At 53.4% G+C, this 14,475-nt stretch overlaps 1 protein-coding gene across 1 annotated transcript; it reads right to left on the minus strand.

The window, feature by feature from the left end:
- Nucleotides 1–12,121: 12,121 nt before the first annotated feature.
- On the minus strand, nucleotides 12,122–13,725 carry LRRC3C (leucine rich repeat containing 3C). Its single transcript, XM_064270321.1, has 2 exons — nucleotides 13,605–13,725; nucleotides 12,122–12,969 (listed from the first exon to the last, which is right to left on the minus strand). Exons 1-2 carry the CDS (start codon nucleotides 13,723–13,725, stop codon nucleotides 12,122–12,124), a joined length of 969 nt encoding a protein of 322 aa, XP_064126391.1.
- Between the last annotated feature and the right edge of the window lie 750 nt (nucleotides 13,726–14,475).

Below are 14,475 nucleotides of genomic sequence, written 5' to 3' on the forward strand. Positions count from 1 at the left end.
TGGGAACTCAGATGTCTCACCACAGGTCACTCAGGTCCTGCTCTCATCTTAGGTCCCTGCCTAGAGGACTTTTAAAAGGGGCTCTTTAGATTATCTAGATCAGGTCTCTAGATGACAAATCAAGACATTTACAAGCAAAGCTCTTGACATGTTGGGATATGTGGGTTATGACCTGATTGTAACTGGGGGCCTGCTCTCACCTGAGGCTCTCAGCCTCATGACTCATCCAAAAGAAACACAAACCAACCTCAAAAACCATGAAGGTGATCTTTCCTGGGGGTTTTACTATACTTAACAAAACTCCTTAGAAACTTCATTACCCACCTTTGTCCCCAAAGTTCCATGCATTATAGCAGCTGCTCCCAAGTCTCTCTTCTCTGACTTAAATACAAAACAAAACAAAACAAAACAAAAACAAAGAAAACCTTGCCCCTGCTGAATCTCTGGTCTTTTTGTTCACCTCCCTCCCCATCTGCCCCATGCCCTTATTATATGACGATTCACTTCTTTCTTCAGTTTGACAGCCCTTAACTACTACCTTCATCAAACAGCCCTCCTCCTTAGAAGGGGCAGAGGGGAATCTGGGATAGAATTTAAAACGTGCTGGAAGATATTTAAGTTAGACTAACATGTAAAAACTCTTTAGGTAAATTTAAAGCAACAATATTGAAAGAGGAGGCTGGGGGGCGTATGGTGCTGATGCAGGGAATGAAGAAGCGCTTTCAGGCAGGTGGCAGGGCTTTGCTCTCTATCGCCCTCTGGTGGTCACTCAGTGTTAGGTCATGGACGATAATCACGAACTGCAGACCAAGTTTGTGATCTGTGTGTCGTTGATAGGAGACGGGGGCCAGGGAAGGGAATTGAGTTAGGTGAAGAAGCCCCAGCCAGCTGTTCTCTGGGAACCTTAACGTCTCTCTGACCCACAGAGTCCACACACAGAGATTGAGATGAGAAATTATTTTCTTACCCATTTTCCTTTTTTATTATTGTTTTTCCCCTTGGGAAGGGGTCAAAGAGGAAAGAGAGAGGGGTAGGCTACTGTAATTCAGAAGGGCAGAAGGCACTGACCCTGGCAAGAATGGGAAGAAGTTGGCAGAAGGGTACTCTGGGAGTTATAAGGGCAGGGAGAAGGTTTAGGAAGCAGGGACACAGATACAAAGCCTGCTTTGTAGGGTGTGGGATGGCTGGAGCATTTAGGGGGAGTGACCCCTCGCACAGACATATGCCTAGCCCTTCTCTGAGTAAAAGGAAGTGGAATGGTTAGGGATGAACACAGACTGGAATGGGGGCATGACAGTCTGGTGGAGAGGTAGGAAGAACACTCCCCAAGAGTGTTTTGTTTTATATCTCACTAGGGAGGTTGAAAGTTTTGGGGTACAGACTCCAGATTGTGGCCATACTTCAATAAATCCCCTTTTCTGAATGGAATAAGACCCCAGACTCCTTTCTGGTCCCCTAAAAAATGTTGAGGTTTCTCCCCAAATTCCTTTGTCAGCTTTGGAACCCAAGACATTCCCAAACTCCTGGTTGAGCAAACGTTGATGTTCAGCTCGGACTGCATCAAACTCAGCATCAGAGTTCAGTGTGGCAGCCCTCATTGCCCCCAGCCCTCCATTGCCCATCTCCCTACCCATCAGGCTGGTGTGAGCAAGAAGGCTACTGTCAGCCCCCAGCCCAAGCCCAGAGAAGCCTCTTCTGTCAGCTGAGGCTGGGACCCGCAGGCCAGATCCTCCTAACACTCCAATTCTTCCTGAGTCCCTGCTGATGTGGCTGGAGCAGGCCTTGGAGCTTCTGCCCACTTCATGGCTGATGGAAGGGAAGCTCTCCTCCTTGGCTGTGACTGCCAAGCCCTCTCCATGGGACAGAGTCTCCAGATCCTTGTTACCAGAGGCTGGGCTCCAGATGGAGCCTTTCAAGCTGCCTCCAAGGGGAGCTTGGAGCCGAAGCTGCTCTCCATTTTCACCACCTCCCCTAGGCCCATCCTCAAGCCCCACTCTGCTTTCCCTAGTCCAGGTCGGGTCAGAGCTGGGGATCCATGGTGGACAAAGTGGCTGGATAGCCAGGTGTTGTCGGTCAGCACCCGAAAGATGGAGAGGGAAGCATAGAGGGCACAGAGCAGCAGCAGGGCACTGGGTTCCCAGGTGCAGAGGGGTCCATCTCCTTGTATGTCGAGGTGGCAGAGTCCCATCAGGGCCTGGGTCACCTTTGGGTCCTCACCTCAGAAGCCCCCACTAACAGTTCGCAGTGAAGATAGAAAGGCCCTGCCTCCTCTCGGAGAAAGTTCTGGTCCAGGATGGTCTCCATCTGCACAACAGAGCATAAACATCACAGGATGCTTTGCATTTGGGGAGCCACCAACTTCAGAGGTGGTCTGCAGTAGAATTTAAATCTCAGCCCCTGTCCCCATCCTGGAACCCCTTTGCCTGTTAATGCTAGAGTCCAGCAGAAATAGACACCTGAGTTCTGTTGAGAGCCCTACCAGGATTCTGGTGAAGTCCCTCAGCTCTCCTGGCCTCAGAGTGCTCATCCAGGAAGCAAGGGGTTGAGCTAGGTGGGCTCCAGGATCCCTTCTAGTGCTCACATTCACCCCCATGTCCAGCCTGCACACCCTGGACTTCTCACCAGCTTCATCTGTTGGGGCAGGATCCCTTTCTCCACAGACATGGCCAGCAGCTGCTGTTGCTCCTTGCTCAGCTCTGCAGAGGACAGAGAAGTGGAGAGGGAAGAGACAGAGGTATGCCCTCTCTCCCTCTGGGGGGCAGGAGACTGCAAGGGGGTCTGGGAGCTGGGGCTAACTTGGGAGGGCAGATCCACTCATTCTTCCCCAGGAGAAGATGAGAGGAGAGTCCAGGAGGGGTGTGTTCCACTTTCTTTAGGGAAAATGGACAGGTTAGGTGGGCTTGCAAGGGGCCCTGGTGATGCAAACAGTTAAGCACTTGGCTAACCAAAAGGTCAGTGGTTTGAACCCACTAACAGCTCTGCGGGAGGAAAGACCTGGCTATCTGCTCCCATAAAGATTGTTGTTGTTGTTAGGTGCTATTGTGTTGGTTTTGACTCATAGTGATCCTATGTATAACAGAATGAAACACTGCCTGGTCCTGCACCACCCTCACAATCATTGCTATGTTTGAGCCCATTGTTACAGCCTAGGAAATCCTATGGGGCAGTTCTACTCTGTCCTTACAGAGTCGGTATGAGTCGGAATCAATTCAATGGCAAACAAGAACAGCAGGTGGGGTAGCACCTCTTGCCTGTTCCTTGGAGCGGGGGACAGCAGGGTTGGGCCCTGCTTCACTGCCTGTAGCTTGGTACAAGGATTGGCGTCATGGGTGTTCCACCTGTGCAGTACTTGGTTCAACGTTCTGTTGTCACCGTCTTGAATAATAATTCTTCATTTTTGCAGGTCCTGCTTGGTACCACTAAGCCTAACCCAGTAGGCCTGTCACATCAGGGCCTACACACCCCCTCCCTTGCGGAGTCCCCAGCAGATAGATGATGTTCCCAGCCAGTATGGCGTTGAGCTTGCCAGAAGACTCCTGCAGCCGAGGACTGTGTCTCCGGGGCCTCCCCAGAACTCCCAGAGCCACTGGCTCATCAAGAGCCAGGGCCCCATCCACCTGGCAGTGAGCTAGGACTTGATCAGCTGGATCTTCCTCTAGTCAGAGAGACAGGTAGCTCCCTGAGGAATGGGGGCCAGGTCTTCTCATTTTGAGGATTCCCTCAGGGTTGGGGCTCAGGGTCTCTTCCTCAGCCTTGAAAGAGCTTCCCTTGGGTGGACATGCTAGCTGAAGTCTCCGGGGTGTGAGAGGCCCGTTCCAGCCACCCAGCCGACACTTGGCCCCCAGCAGCCCGCAGCTCTGCCTGTAGCCACGCCTCCGGCCGACTCAAGCCCCGCCCCCAGCCGTTTTAAACCACGCTCACGTCTCCTCCCGCAATCCTTCCGACACCATCCAGCTCCGCCCCGAACGCCGCGCCGCGCACGCGTCCAGCCCTCACCACTTCAGCCCCGCCCGCGATTTCCCCAACTCCGCCCCCGTCGTCTCCGTCCCTCCCCCAGCCAACTTTAGCCCCGCCCCAGCCTCCGCAATCCTACCGTCGCCGCTCCAGCCCAGCCCCTGACTCGCTTAGCACCCCGCCCCCGGCCGTCCCAGCCCCGCCGTCACCGCGCCCTTCAACTCCCGCCGCGCCGGCGCCTGGCCCGGCAGCGCCAGTACTTCCCTCAGCAGGGCGCTCTGCTGCTGCAGGGTCAGGCTCTTGTTCGCCGGCTGCTGCTCTTCCACTTCGGCCTGCAGCACCCGAAACCCCGTGTGCTCCCGTGGGGCTGGCTCAGGCCTGGAAGGCGCTTTGGGTACAGGACAGTGGTGACCCGGACTCTACCTCTCTAAACCCGCTTAGGTGTTTTCCCCTCGCAGTTCCACCTTGTGCCAGAGTTCTCCCACTCTCAGCCAGGGTTCCCTTTCCTTTCATTGTCTCCCGTCTCTCCCCACCACCCTCCACCCCCTCACCCTCGCCTTTGACCGCCTCTCTTTCCCCAGGGCACCCTCAGTTTCAATACCTCCATCAGCCTGCCTCTGGGTGCCTTCTCGGCCTTTCTCCTCAAGCAGCTGGTCATTGGGGAAAACAGCCAGGTGGAATGTGAAAGAGAGGAGGGGAGGCAGAAGTCCCAGGGTCCCCACATCTAAAAGGTGCCCACACCTAACAGGTCCCCCACCCCCATACTCAGAGGCCCCCTTCTCAGACTTGGCGTCCTGTCCCCTCTCTCAAGGGAAAAATGACAAGGCCAGGGTTTGGTGTGGGGTTGGGGGGAAGCAGACAAGGGACCTCAGGGGAGCTGAATTCCTTACATGGAGACATTGAGGACCCTGCAGAGGGGAAAAGAGACACATGTAGTCACCATGGGTGACTGCAATAGCAGATGGAGAGAAGAGCAAGGGCAGAGAGCCACAAGGGTTGAGGTGTTGCCCTGCACCATCCTGAAGCCCTGAGTGGGTTTAGTCCCAGCCTGCCTAGAACAACATGGTGGAGGATGGGCAAGGGTTTATGTGCTTCCAGGACCCAAGAAACCTGTGACTGGGATCCCAGTCATCACCAGGGCCTGCCAAAGTCTGAAGGATCCCTCTGCATCTCTCCCACTGTTGCCCCCAAGCTCTAGTCTTGGGTTCCTGACTTGACCAGTTCCTTTCCTTAGCTGGGAAAGGGGGTCTTTGTGTCTCCTTAACTTTTTAACATTTTGTCCACTCTTCTCCAGCCCCCATCACATTATGGGGTGGGGAAGGGGAGAATAGTCCCTCAGATTCTCTCAACTTTGAGGGGGAATATTTCCAGCTTCTTGTCCTTGAATGGAGGGATGTCTATGGGGGTAGAAATGGGACATTGGTCTTCTGACTCTTTTTTACTTTCCCTGCCCCCCCTCACCCCACACACATTGTGTGGCCTTGGGAACAGGGGAGGAGTCGGTGGGAGGTGCAGGCTTTAGGGAGTGATACAAAAAGGTAGAGTGGAGGTGGGGAGGGGCCTGAGGGTTCCGAGGCCACTGGCTGGTTTTAGAGATAGGACCTAAATAGTAATGGCAAATTGCAACCTCCCCAATTTCAGCTTGTATGCAAAGGACTGGAACTGAGATGTGGGGACCCTGGGACCCCTGCCTCCCGTCCTCTCCCTCACATTCCACCCCAATGACCAGCCACTTGAGGCAAAGGGCCAAGATGGCACCCAGAGACAGGTTGATGGCAGTGTTGAAACTGAGAGTGCCCTGGGGAAAGAAGGCGATCAAAGGAGAGGGTGAGGGGGTCAAGGGTGGTGAGGAGAGATGGAAGGTAATGAAAGGGAGGGGAACTCTGTCTGAGAGTGGGAGAACTCTGCAGAGGGTGGAACTGTGAAGGGAAAACACCAGCAGGGAGTCGGGAAATGGACAGATTTGCCAATAAGTAAGTGGCTGGTGATCTTGGGTAAGTCACTGAACTTTTCTGAGATACAGTTTCCTAAACACTATGAAATAGGGAATACAATAGGAATTTAGGCTACTTCACAGGATTCCTGTGAGATGATAGATGGAGAAGTCCTTTGGGGCTTTGAGAAGTGAGGAGTGGGGGGCAAATGTGTGCATGGATGGGGGTGGGGTAGAGGAAACATCTTGGAGATTGCCAGCCTTGAGCCCCACAGCAGTGAGGAGGGTGGTGAAGATGCCCCCTCCAGCCTTGCCACCGTTCTCCAGTGTAGCTTCCTTCAGGGTTTCCACAGCCTCAGTTGCCACGTACAGATTTTCCCCACCCTCTGGCAGCTTCTGTAGTAACAATGGTTCTGGCTTCTTCAGCTACCTGTGGTGGTGGGCTCAGATGCTCTGAGTGGGTAGAACCCTTTTCCCATCCATGTCAGACCCCCCTCAGCTGGGTCCCTCTTCCTCTTTGCCCCTCTCTCATCTCTGTCTCTCTCTGTGTGCGTGTCTTAGAGGGACAGGGCCCCATGGATTCTAGTCCTTGTTCTTCCCTGTCTGTGTCACCTTGGGCAACTCACTGCCCCTGTCTGGACCCTCTTGTAAAATGAAGATCTTTGTCAATTCTGACAGTCTATGCTGCTCTGGGGGTAGTGACATGCCCCTTGTGTGAGCGCCTTTCACCTGGAGCCCTCAACCTGCCTCCCACCCCCCACTGCAGCTCACCTCTTCTTTAGATTTTCCAGATCATTCATAATGCAGAGCTTCTCTATGTCCAGGGAGTTTTGACATTTGCCCCTAACTGTGACAAATATTCACTGGGAGCCCTATGGCTGCGGTCTTCGCCCCTGCTGTTACTCCTCCATCACTGCAGCCTTGAATTGTGACCTTAGAGTCTTTTCTTGGCTCTACAGGACAGAGACCCCCTCATGCTTGTTCCCACACACCCCTTGCAGGAGACCTTCCCTGAAGGACTCTGCATGATAAATTGCCCTTGACCCAAAAGTGAATGTGAATTGAGAGCTGACCTCAGACATTAATATTAGTGTGGGGACTTAACTTTTTTCTAACGTTCTAAAAGAAGATGGTAATTGTTGTATATGCAGAAATGAGTATTGTGACTGGGAGAAGAGAAACTGAATTCCGAAGCCTGAAGGAGATGCGTGCGTGGTGGCGGTGGGGAACATAAAAACGGACAAAGGACAAGGGTGGAAAAGAACGGTGACGTGCTGACCCCAAGTGATGGAGGCTCCAGAGCCATCTTCAATATCTAAGGGCTGTCATGCCCAAGAGAGACTGGCCTTGCTCTGCGTGACTCCTGGGGAGGTCTTAATCAGTGGGAAGAAGGACAAGGGGGTAGGCAAGATATAGTGAGGTTTTTCCAACAGTCACTCTGCATTATTTACCTCTGCCCTGATGGGGCAGGAGAAAGGTGTGACAGTCCGCTCCTGTAAATGTTACAGCCTAGGACTCCCTCTGGGGCAGTTCTACTCTGTCCTACAGGATTGCTAGGAATCAGAATCAACTTGACAGTGGCTTTTGCATTTGGGCCCTGATAGGGGAAACTCTTTGTTAAATGTGTCACCTGCTCCCAGTGTCAGTGAGTGGATGCTGTAAAACTGGACCTTTTTACAGGTAACTCAAAGCCAATGTGATTAATATTCCCTATATTGCCGATTCCCATAGGGACTTTTGAGGTAGGGAGGGCCATTTGTCCACACAAGACCATTGAGGATGCACTAAACGGCCCTACTGAGGTGCTTTTGAGATCTTATAAATACTTTTAATAATGTCTCTCCCCACCATCAGGCCATTGTTTCTCACTGCTGCTATTGTAACTGTCTGTAATATACCTTTTACAGTTTTTTCACTTCAAAGATACTGCTTTGAACCCACCATACAGCTAGAAGCCATAGTTCCAAGACTATTATAACTATGTGTAAAATAAGAATAAATGGGTTCTCAGTGAGTGCTCCTGTGAGCAAAGTACGTGAACCTTAGTCAACGTTGGATTTAGATGCCCCTCCTGGGCTTGCGTGGCTCCTGTGTGCAATTATGTCACCCTGGGTTGTTGTCATTGATACACTATCCTATCAGGTCCTTAAGGGTGGGCACCATGACTTACTCATCCTTGTATCTGCAATGCCTGGCATTTGTAGGAACTCAATAAATGTTTGTCTAATGAATGGGTAGAAAAAATGGCATCTATTTTGGCAGCTCAGAGGCCCTATTTTGTCTGTTTTCTGCCTTTCTGATTTGGGACGACCTTCCTTATAAGCAGGCGAGATTGCTGATGGCTGAGTCTCAGAGAAATGAGGGGAAACTTCCTAGATTGAATTCTCTTCAGTCCAACAAGAGCGACACAATCCCTGCCCTTGGAATAAGCCGACTGAACTGCATCGGGTTTTGATGCTGACGTCCCTTCCCTCTGTAGGAGAGTTCAGTGTTGTGCTTGAGTCACCTGTGGGGAACCCAAGACAAGAAAGGGTGGGGTTATGCCCCATCCATTGCTCTTCCACTCCCTCTCTCAGCTCTAGTGTATGCAGTTTGCTCTCTATTTATTTTTTTAGTAGATAATGAAGAGCCTTGGTAGTGCAGTGGTTAAGAGGTTGGCTCCTAAACAAAAGGTCGGCAGTTCGAAATAACCAACCACTCCTTGGAAACCTATGGGGCAGTTCTACTCTGTCCTGTAGGGTTGCTGTAAGTTGGAATCGACTCAACGGCAGTGGGCAGTGGGTTAGTAAATAATAAGGCTTTGTAGGTGCTTAAATCGCTGTGTCTAGGGGATGTCTTGGTCTCATCGGGCTGGGAGCTCCCCAAAGAGAAAGGTTCCTATTTCTTTCATTAGCCTAGGAGCTCGCTGAGATCTAGGTTCGCATCTCGGCCCTCACACTGGAGGCTCCTTGATTGTAGTGTCTGCTTTTTCTATCGCCCTGGCCTCTGCTCCACTTGGCAAAAAGAAGCTGATGGTGGAAGGGCTGAGGGGCCTCTCTGCCCCCACTCCCACCCACAATCTGCTGGCTGCAGGATGCTGGCTGTGAATGACAAGCTGGGCTTACCCCAGGCCTCCCGGGTACTTGGGATGTGTGCCTGCCTCTTGCCTCAACTAGACCAGGCATCTGGCCTGACCCTCTTGGTACCTGGCAGTTTTGTTACTGGCTCCAGCGCACCCTGGAGGGAGAAGTCAGTCTTGATGTACTGCGTCCCCCAGAAAAGCGTACCTTTCTCTTCCTCTGTACTAGGCAGAAGGGCTGAAAGTGGGCAGCATCGATGAGGCTGTTCAGCAGGATGAAGTCCCCAACAGGATCCAACTGCCTCACCAGGGCCCGGGTGGTGTTTTGGAAAACAGGTCCCATGATCCCTGACCTCTGGTCCCTGGCAGAGCTGAGGAGGGGGTTGAAGCCAATGTGCCACTCTGTTCCCGCCTGCCCAGTGGGCAAGCAAAACCCAGAGGTCAGGGTGCTGAGGGGTTGTTCAGGTTCAGTGACTGTTCCAGGTTAGGAGGAGTCTGGGGTGGGGGGTCCAGCTCAGTGTTAGCCAAACTGTAGCTACAACTTCGAACACCCTCTTCCCACCAAGTTCTGACTCAGGGACTCCAGCTGGCTGGGGTGAGGGGGTCTCTTCCCAGGCAGGGGAGTCAGTGAAGCATCTCCTTCCACCTCCCCTCACCTCCCATCTTTGCCCCATTCATCCTCCCAGTCCCTTGCATCCTGTCCTAGCTATAGATGGGAGAGGAGCCTGAACGAGGAAGGCCATGGTGATGATTGGTGGAATGCTCGTTATCCAGGGCTCAGGTCCCCTGGCTTCAGAACCCCTCCCATCTGAACTACAGCCAAAGCCGACCTGCCTGGATCCTTTCCCACTCTCAGCTCACCTCTGAGAACTGGGCTGGGTGTCAGGATAGGGGAAGTGGCTCTCTGCAGACTTTCAGAAGTGGCCTCTGATGCCTGGATGATAGAGTCGAATGAGGCTCCAGGAATGGTCATCAGTGACAGAGACAGGTGCCCTGCCTATCTGCCACCCTCCCACCCTCACAGGTCTACACAATCTATTTCCCAGACCCCAGTGAGAAGTGTCCCAACCTGATTCCAGTAGATGGTGGGTGCACAGAATGGGACAGACCCTGAAAGGGGCAGGGGAGGGACTGATGGTGGCTTTGATAGGGATAGGGCCAGGATTCCAAGGCCCAGGCCAGGGTGTTGCTGGGACTCAAAGCTGCAACCTGGAACTTCCCACACCCTAGTTTTTTTTTTTCCCATCCCTGAGCATCCCTGGAGGTGGGAGACCCATGTCCCTTGAGAAAAGGGGATTGGGCTCAGGTTTTTCTGAGGTGGGTCAAGATGGGGCTTCCTGGATGATATAAGGGAGCTCACACTTGAAGTGGTGGGGGGAGGGGAGCCTCAGGGATGAGACAGGGGTCCAGTGGAAGTGTAGGGGGGCCTGGGAAGAAAACAAGAAGGCAGGATAGGGCAGAAAGACCAGGGGAGACAATGAATTCCTCTCTGTCACTCCTTGGGTGGCCACCCACAAATCTCTGCCCCCGGCTGGGTGAAACCCTGGTTCAATGATTCTTATCTTCAGTTGCTACTGGGGCTCCCATAAGATTCCCAGAAGCAGCTGTCTTCTATGGAAGCCCACACTGGCAAATCATCCTGCATCGAGGCAGGGGATATGGTGTTGACCTCTTTGGGTCCCTTGAGAAATCTATTTGGGAATAGGAATATCTCATATAACCTTCTCCTTCAGCCAATTTAGTCTCTCCCCTGCCCCCCAGGAATTCTTGTATTAACTTTGAGTGCATCCGGTTTCTTCCTACACCCTGTTCAGACTCCTGCCGAGAGAAAGGGCAGATTGCCCAGAGGGTAGCGGCTCCCTTCTCTCTGTGCCTCCTACGACCCTCTCTCCTGTCCTTGCAGGTCCTAGAGAGGCTGCCTGGACCAGCAGGCTGGAGACCAAGGGCCTGATGACTGATGCCTTGATGCTGCCCTCCCTCCCTCCTCCCTGTGTGTCTTTCCACCAGAACCCCACTATTCCCCAATCTTCCTGTTCCATCATCTTTAATTCGTAGGCCCTGGTTTCCCTAGCAGATAGAGTCTAGTGTCAGGAGCTTAGAGGCAAAAGGAGAAAAAGGAATCTGACATTCAATCCAGCAGGAGCACCCCCACCCAGGGGTGATGGAGGAGATGGTGGTAGAGAGCTCAATGCCCCTCCCACTCCTTCTTGCTGCCAGCCTACACAAGTTCAATAAAATGAACAATAAGGAAGAGATAGAGGAGCTCATAAAAGTGACTTTATTGAATTGTTTAGTGATGTTCTGGGGACAGGACACCCTCTAGCCCCCCACCCCCAGTCACCTATTCCCAGATCAGTCATAGAGGAGACAGAGCACTTTGCCTCCAAGGGATGGGGGTTCAAGAATCCCTTCAATATATAAAGAAGACAGAGATGGGGAGTCTCCAGAAAAGGAAGCAGGGGACCCTGAACCAGGGGGTCCCCATTAAAGGGTACAGGGAGAGGGGCCTGGGGGGCAAGAGAGATGAGCAAGAAGGAAGTGTGGTGGTTCTCAGTAGAGGCAACAGGGTGGGGGAGAAGAAAGGAGACACCCACAGGGCCGCACCTCAACTTTCTGACAGCACCACCATCCTCTCACCACTATTGGCTTCTCTATTCCAGCCCAGAGGTAGGTCCTGCCACTGCCCAAACATTCCAGATTATTTTACATCTTCCTTGCCTTTGCACGTGACCTTCCATCTAGCATCCCTCCCCTTTTTCTGCCCAAAGCCCCCTTCATTCTTTGTCAGTTAAAACGTCAATAGTGTGAGGCCTTTGAGGTTACCCTAAGCCAGGTAGAGGCCCCCTCCTTAGTGCTCCCACAGCTACCTGCTCCTTCTTCCTGGTTGGCACACATACCACCTACTGCCATTCTCTGTTCTGTTGTTCCCCCAGGACTGTGGACTCAGGAGCTTTGGGTTTTCTGAGTCCAGCACAATCTAGGCACAGATTAGGTGATCAAAGATGGAGCTGATTGAGCAAGAGATCAGTTGTTTAGGGGAGACAGAATGAAGGGTGGGGTGGGATGGAGTTTGGAGGTGGGGTGAGACTACAGAGGTGGCAGAGAGGGTCAGAGGAAAGGAGAGGGCATGGGGTGGGAATGTGGGATGCAGGGCTAGGAGGCGTGCTCCCTGGCCTTCAGACAACTGTGCTAAGAGTGGAGGAGTCCTCGGAGCGCACGGGCATCACTGGAACCCGCTTGAGGGAGCGCCGGGCCTCATCTCGGTTCTGCCACATGTAGTGAATAAGATAGGCCACCACGAGCACCAGCCAGCCTCCCATGGTGACCAGCAGGGCCACATCAGTGCTCCGCTGGGCCCCACCTCGTCCTCTCCCACACAGCTCTTCCCCCCCTGCCAGTGGCAGGAACTCCTGCCCCACAAGATCTGGTCGGGCTCCCGCACCACATACAATGCCCGTCCCAGAGCCTGGTGCCAGCCTCACTCTCCTGAGCACCTCCTGGAGGGCGCAGTCACAGTGCCAAGGGTTGGCGGATAGGTTCACTTGGATCTGCAGCCCCATGAAGGCCTCCACAGGCACCGAGGCCAGCTGGTTGGCAGAGAGATCAAGGTGGCGCAGAGTGCCTGCCAGGCCCTGGAAAGCAGCCCTTGAGAGGTGGGCAAGGGCATTATGTGACAGATCCAGCTCCTCCAGGACAGGCAGGTGCTGGAAGGCACCAGCTGGCACCGAGGCCAGCCGGTTGGCATCCAGGTAGAGTTTGCGGGTGTCATTGGGGATGCCAACGGGTACAGCACTCAGGCCTGCCTGGCTGCAGCGGAATGTCTCCTCACCAGCTTCCTCTGCCACGTAGCAGCCCTGGGGAAGTGTCCGGGGGCTGGGCACGGCACCTCCCATGCCTATCATCAGCAGGAGGGACAGCAGGTAGCTGGCTGGTGGGAGCATGGCCACAGCTTGGCATAGTCCTGGGGTGGAGTAGGATCTGGGGAAGAAAAGGCCCCATAGAGAAGGATTGAGTAAAGAGAATCCTATCCCCTACTGTAGGTCTGCCTTCCTGAGACCCTTCTCTGGGGTCTCTTTGGGCTGGGGTCCCTTCTTCAAGTGTTCTCTCAGGCCTGAGTGCCTTTCTTAGTTCCCTTTTTGGCCTAGGGTTTCTCAGTAGGGCCCTGTAGATAAAAGTATCTCCTGGGCTTGGTACCCTACTGGGGCCTTTTTGATTCTAGGGGATTTTTCTACGAAGATTGTTGACCAAGGCCCTCTTGGCCATTCTCGGTCTGGGAGTTTTTAAGTTTCTGCCTCACTCATGTATTGATGTCCCTCACTGGAATAAAATCTTCCCCCAGCCTACCTGGGTAATTGCCAGGTGGGCCCAGATAGCCACTAGTGTGAAGGAGACAAGAAGGACAGCAATAGGACTTTAGGGTGTCCAGTTAGGCTAGGTGACTAGACAAGTTGTACTTTAGGCCCCACCTTCTGTGCCTATCATCCTCTTTTCCTGGAGCACCTATCCCTCTGCCTGCCCCAGCACTGTTCTCCCTACCCCGCTTTTCCTCCCTCATCCTCTCCCTCCTCCTGCCAGCCTCTCACCCCTGTTGGTGGGAGAGCCTTCTCCTGTGCTTCCTTCTCCCGGGAAGTAGCCTCCCTGATGCTCAGCTCTGGAGACCCGCTTCCTCCTCCAGAAGCCCTGCTCGCTCGTAGCTGCTGGAAGTTGGGGGCTGGGGCTCAAGAGTGTTGAGTTTCCTGGCATGTGACTCTGGGCCCCAGGTGTCAGATACCTGAGCCATGGCCTGACCAGGAGATGCCAAAAGAGGGCAGATCCTGGACCCTGATGAATTCTCTGCTGTGGGGAGACCAGGCTCAATTTATTTCCTCTCAAGACCCTGACATATCATCTCCCCAGCTGGGAGCTGAGACTCTGACTCCCCAGAACCTCTCTCCCTTGCCTGGCTGAGCAGAAGGATCCCTACTGGGCAGGCCTAGGGGACAGAACTTGGTTAGACCCCATCCTACATCCATTGCCTCCAGCAACCTGTCTCCCCCGACTCCATCACTCCCCCATTCTCCTCTGCCCTTCCACTGTGCCCTGTGGCACCTTCTTCAATGGTGAGCAAACTACCCTCAGCCTTTTCCTTGGAAAATGTGTCTCTAAAGGAACTCATCTCCTCTCTTCATGGGGTACCCAGCCCTCTTGCCTGCCAGGGGGCGCTGTGGTTCAACTTTTGTTTGTTCTCTGGCCTGTTGGTAGAGGATCCCCTCTAGGAATGGAAAGAAACCCCGGTGGTGTAGTGGGGGCTTTTCAAGGTGCCTGATGTCTGAGTTTTCCCACTGCCTTTATGTTCTGGGTTGGAACTGGCTCAGGCTTGCTCAGTTTTCTAGGTGCCCAAGGTGGCACTTTTAACTCTCCCACACACCTGGGTGCTAAGAGGAGCTTGGACAACTTATTCCCCAGGGCTTGCTGATCCTACCATGCCACCCCATTACCCAGCCCTCCCCTAATGCTCACCGGGTAGCGGGAAGGAAGGATTTGAAGGTGA

This window comes from Loxodonta africana, chromosome 18 (genome assembly GCF_030014295.1).
Source record: "Loxodonta africana isolate mLoxAfr1 chromosome 18, mLoxAfr1.hap2, whole genome shotgun sequence".
NCBI lineage: Eukaryota > Metazoa > Chordata > Mammalia > Proboscidea > Elephantidae > Loxodonta > Loxodonta africana.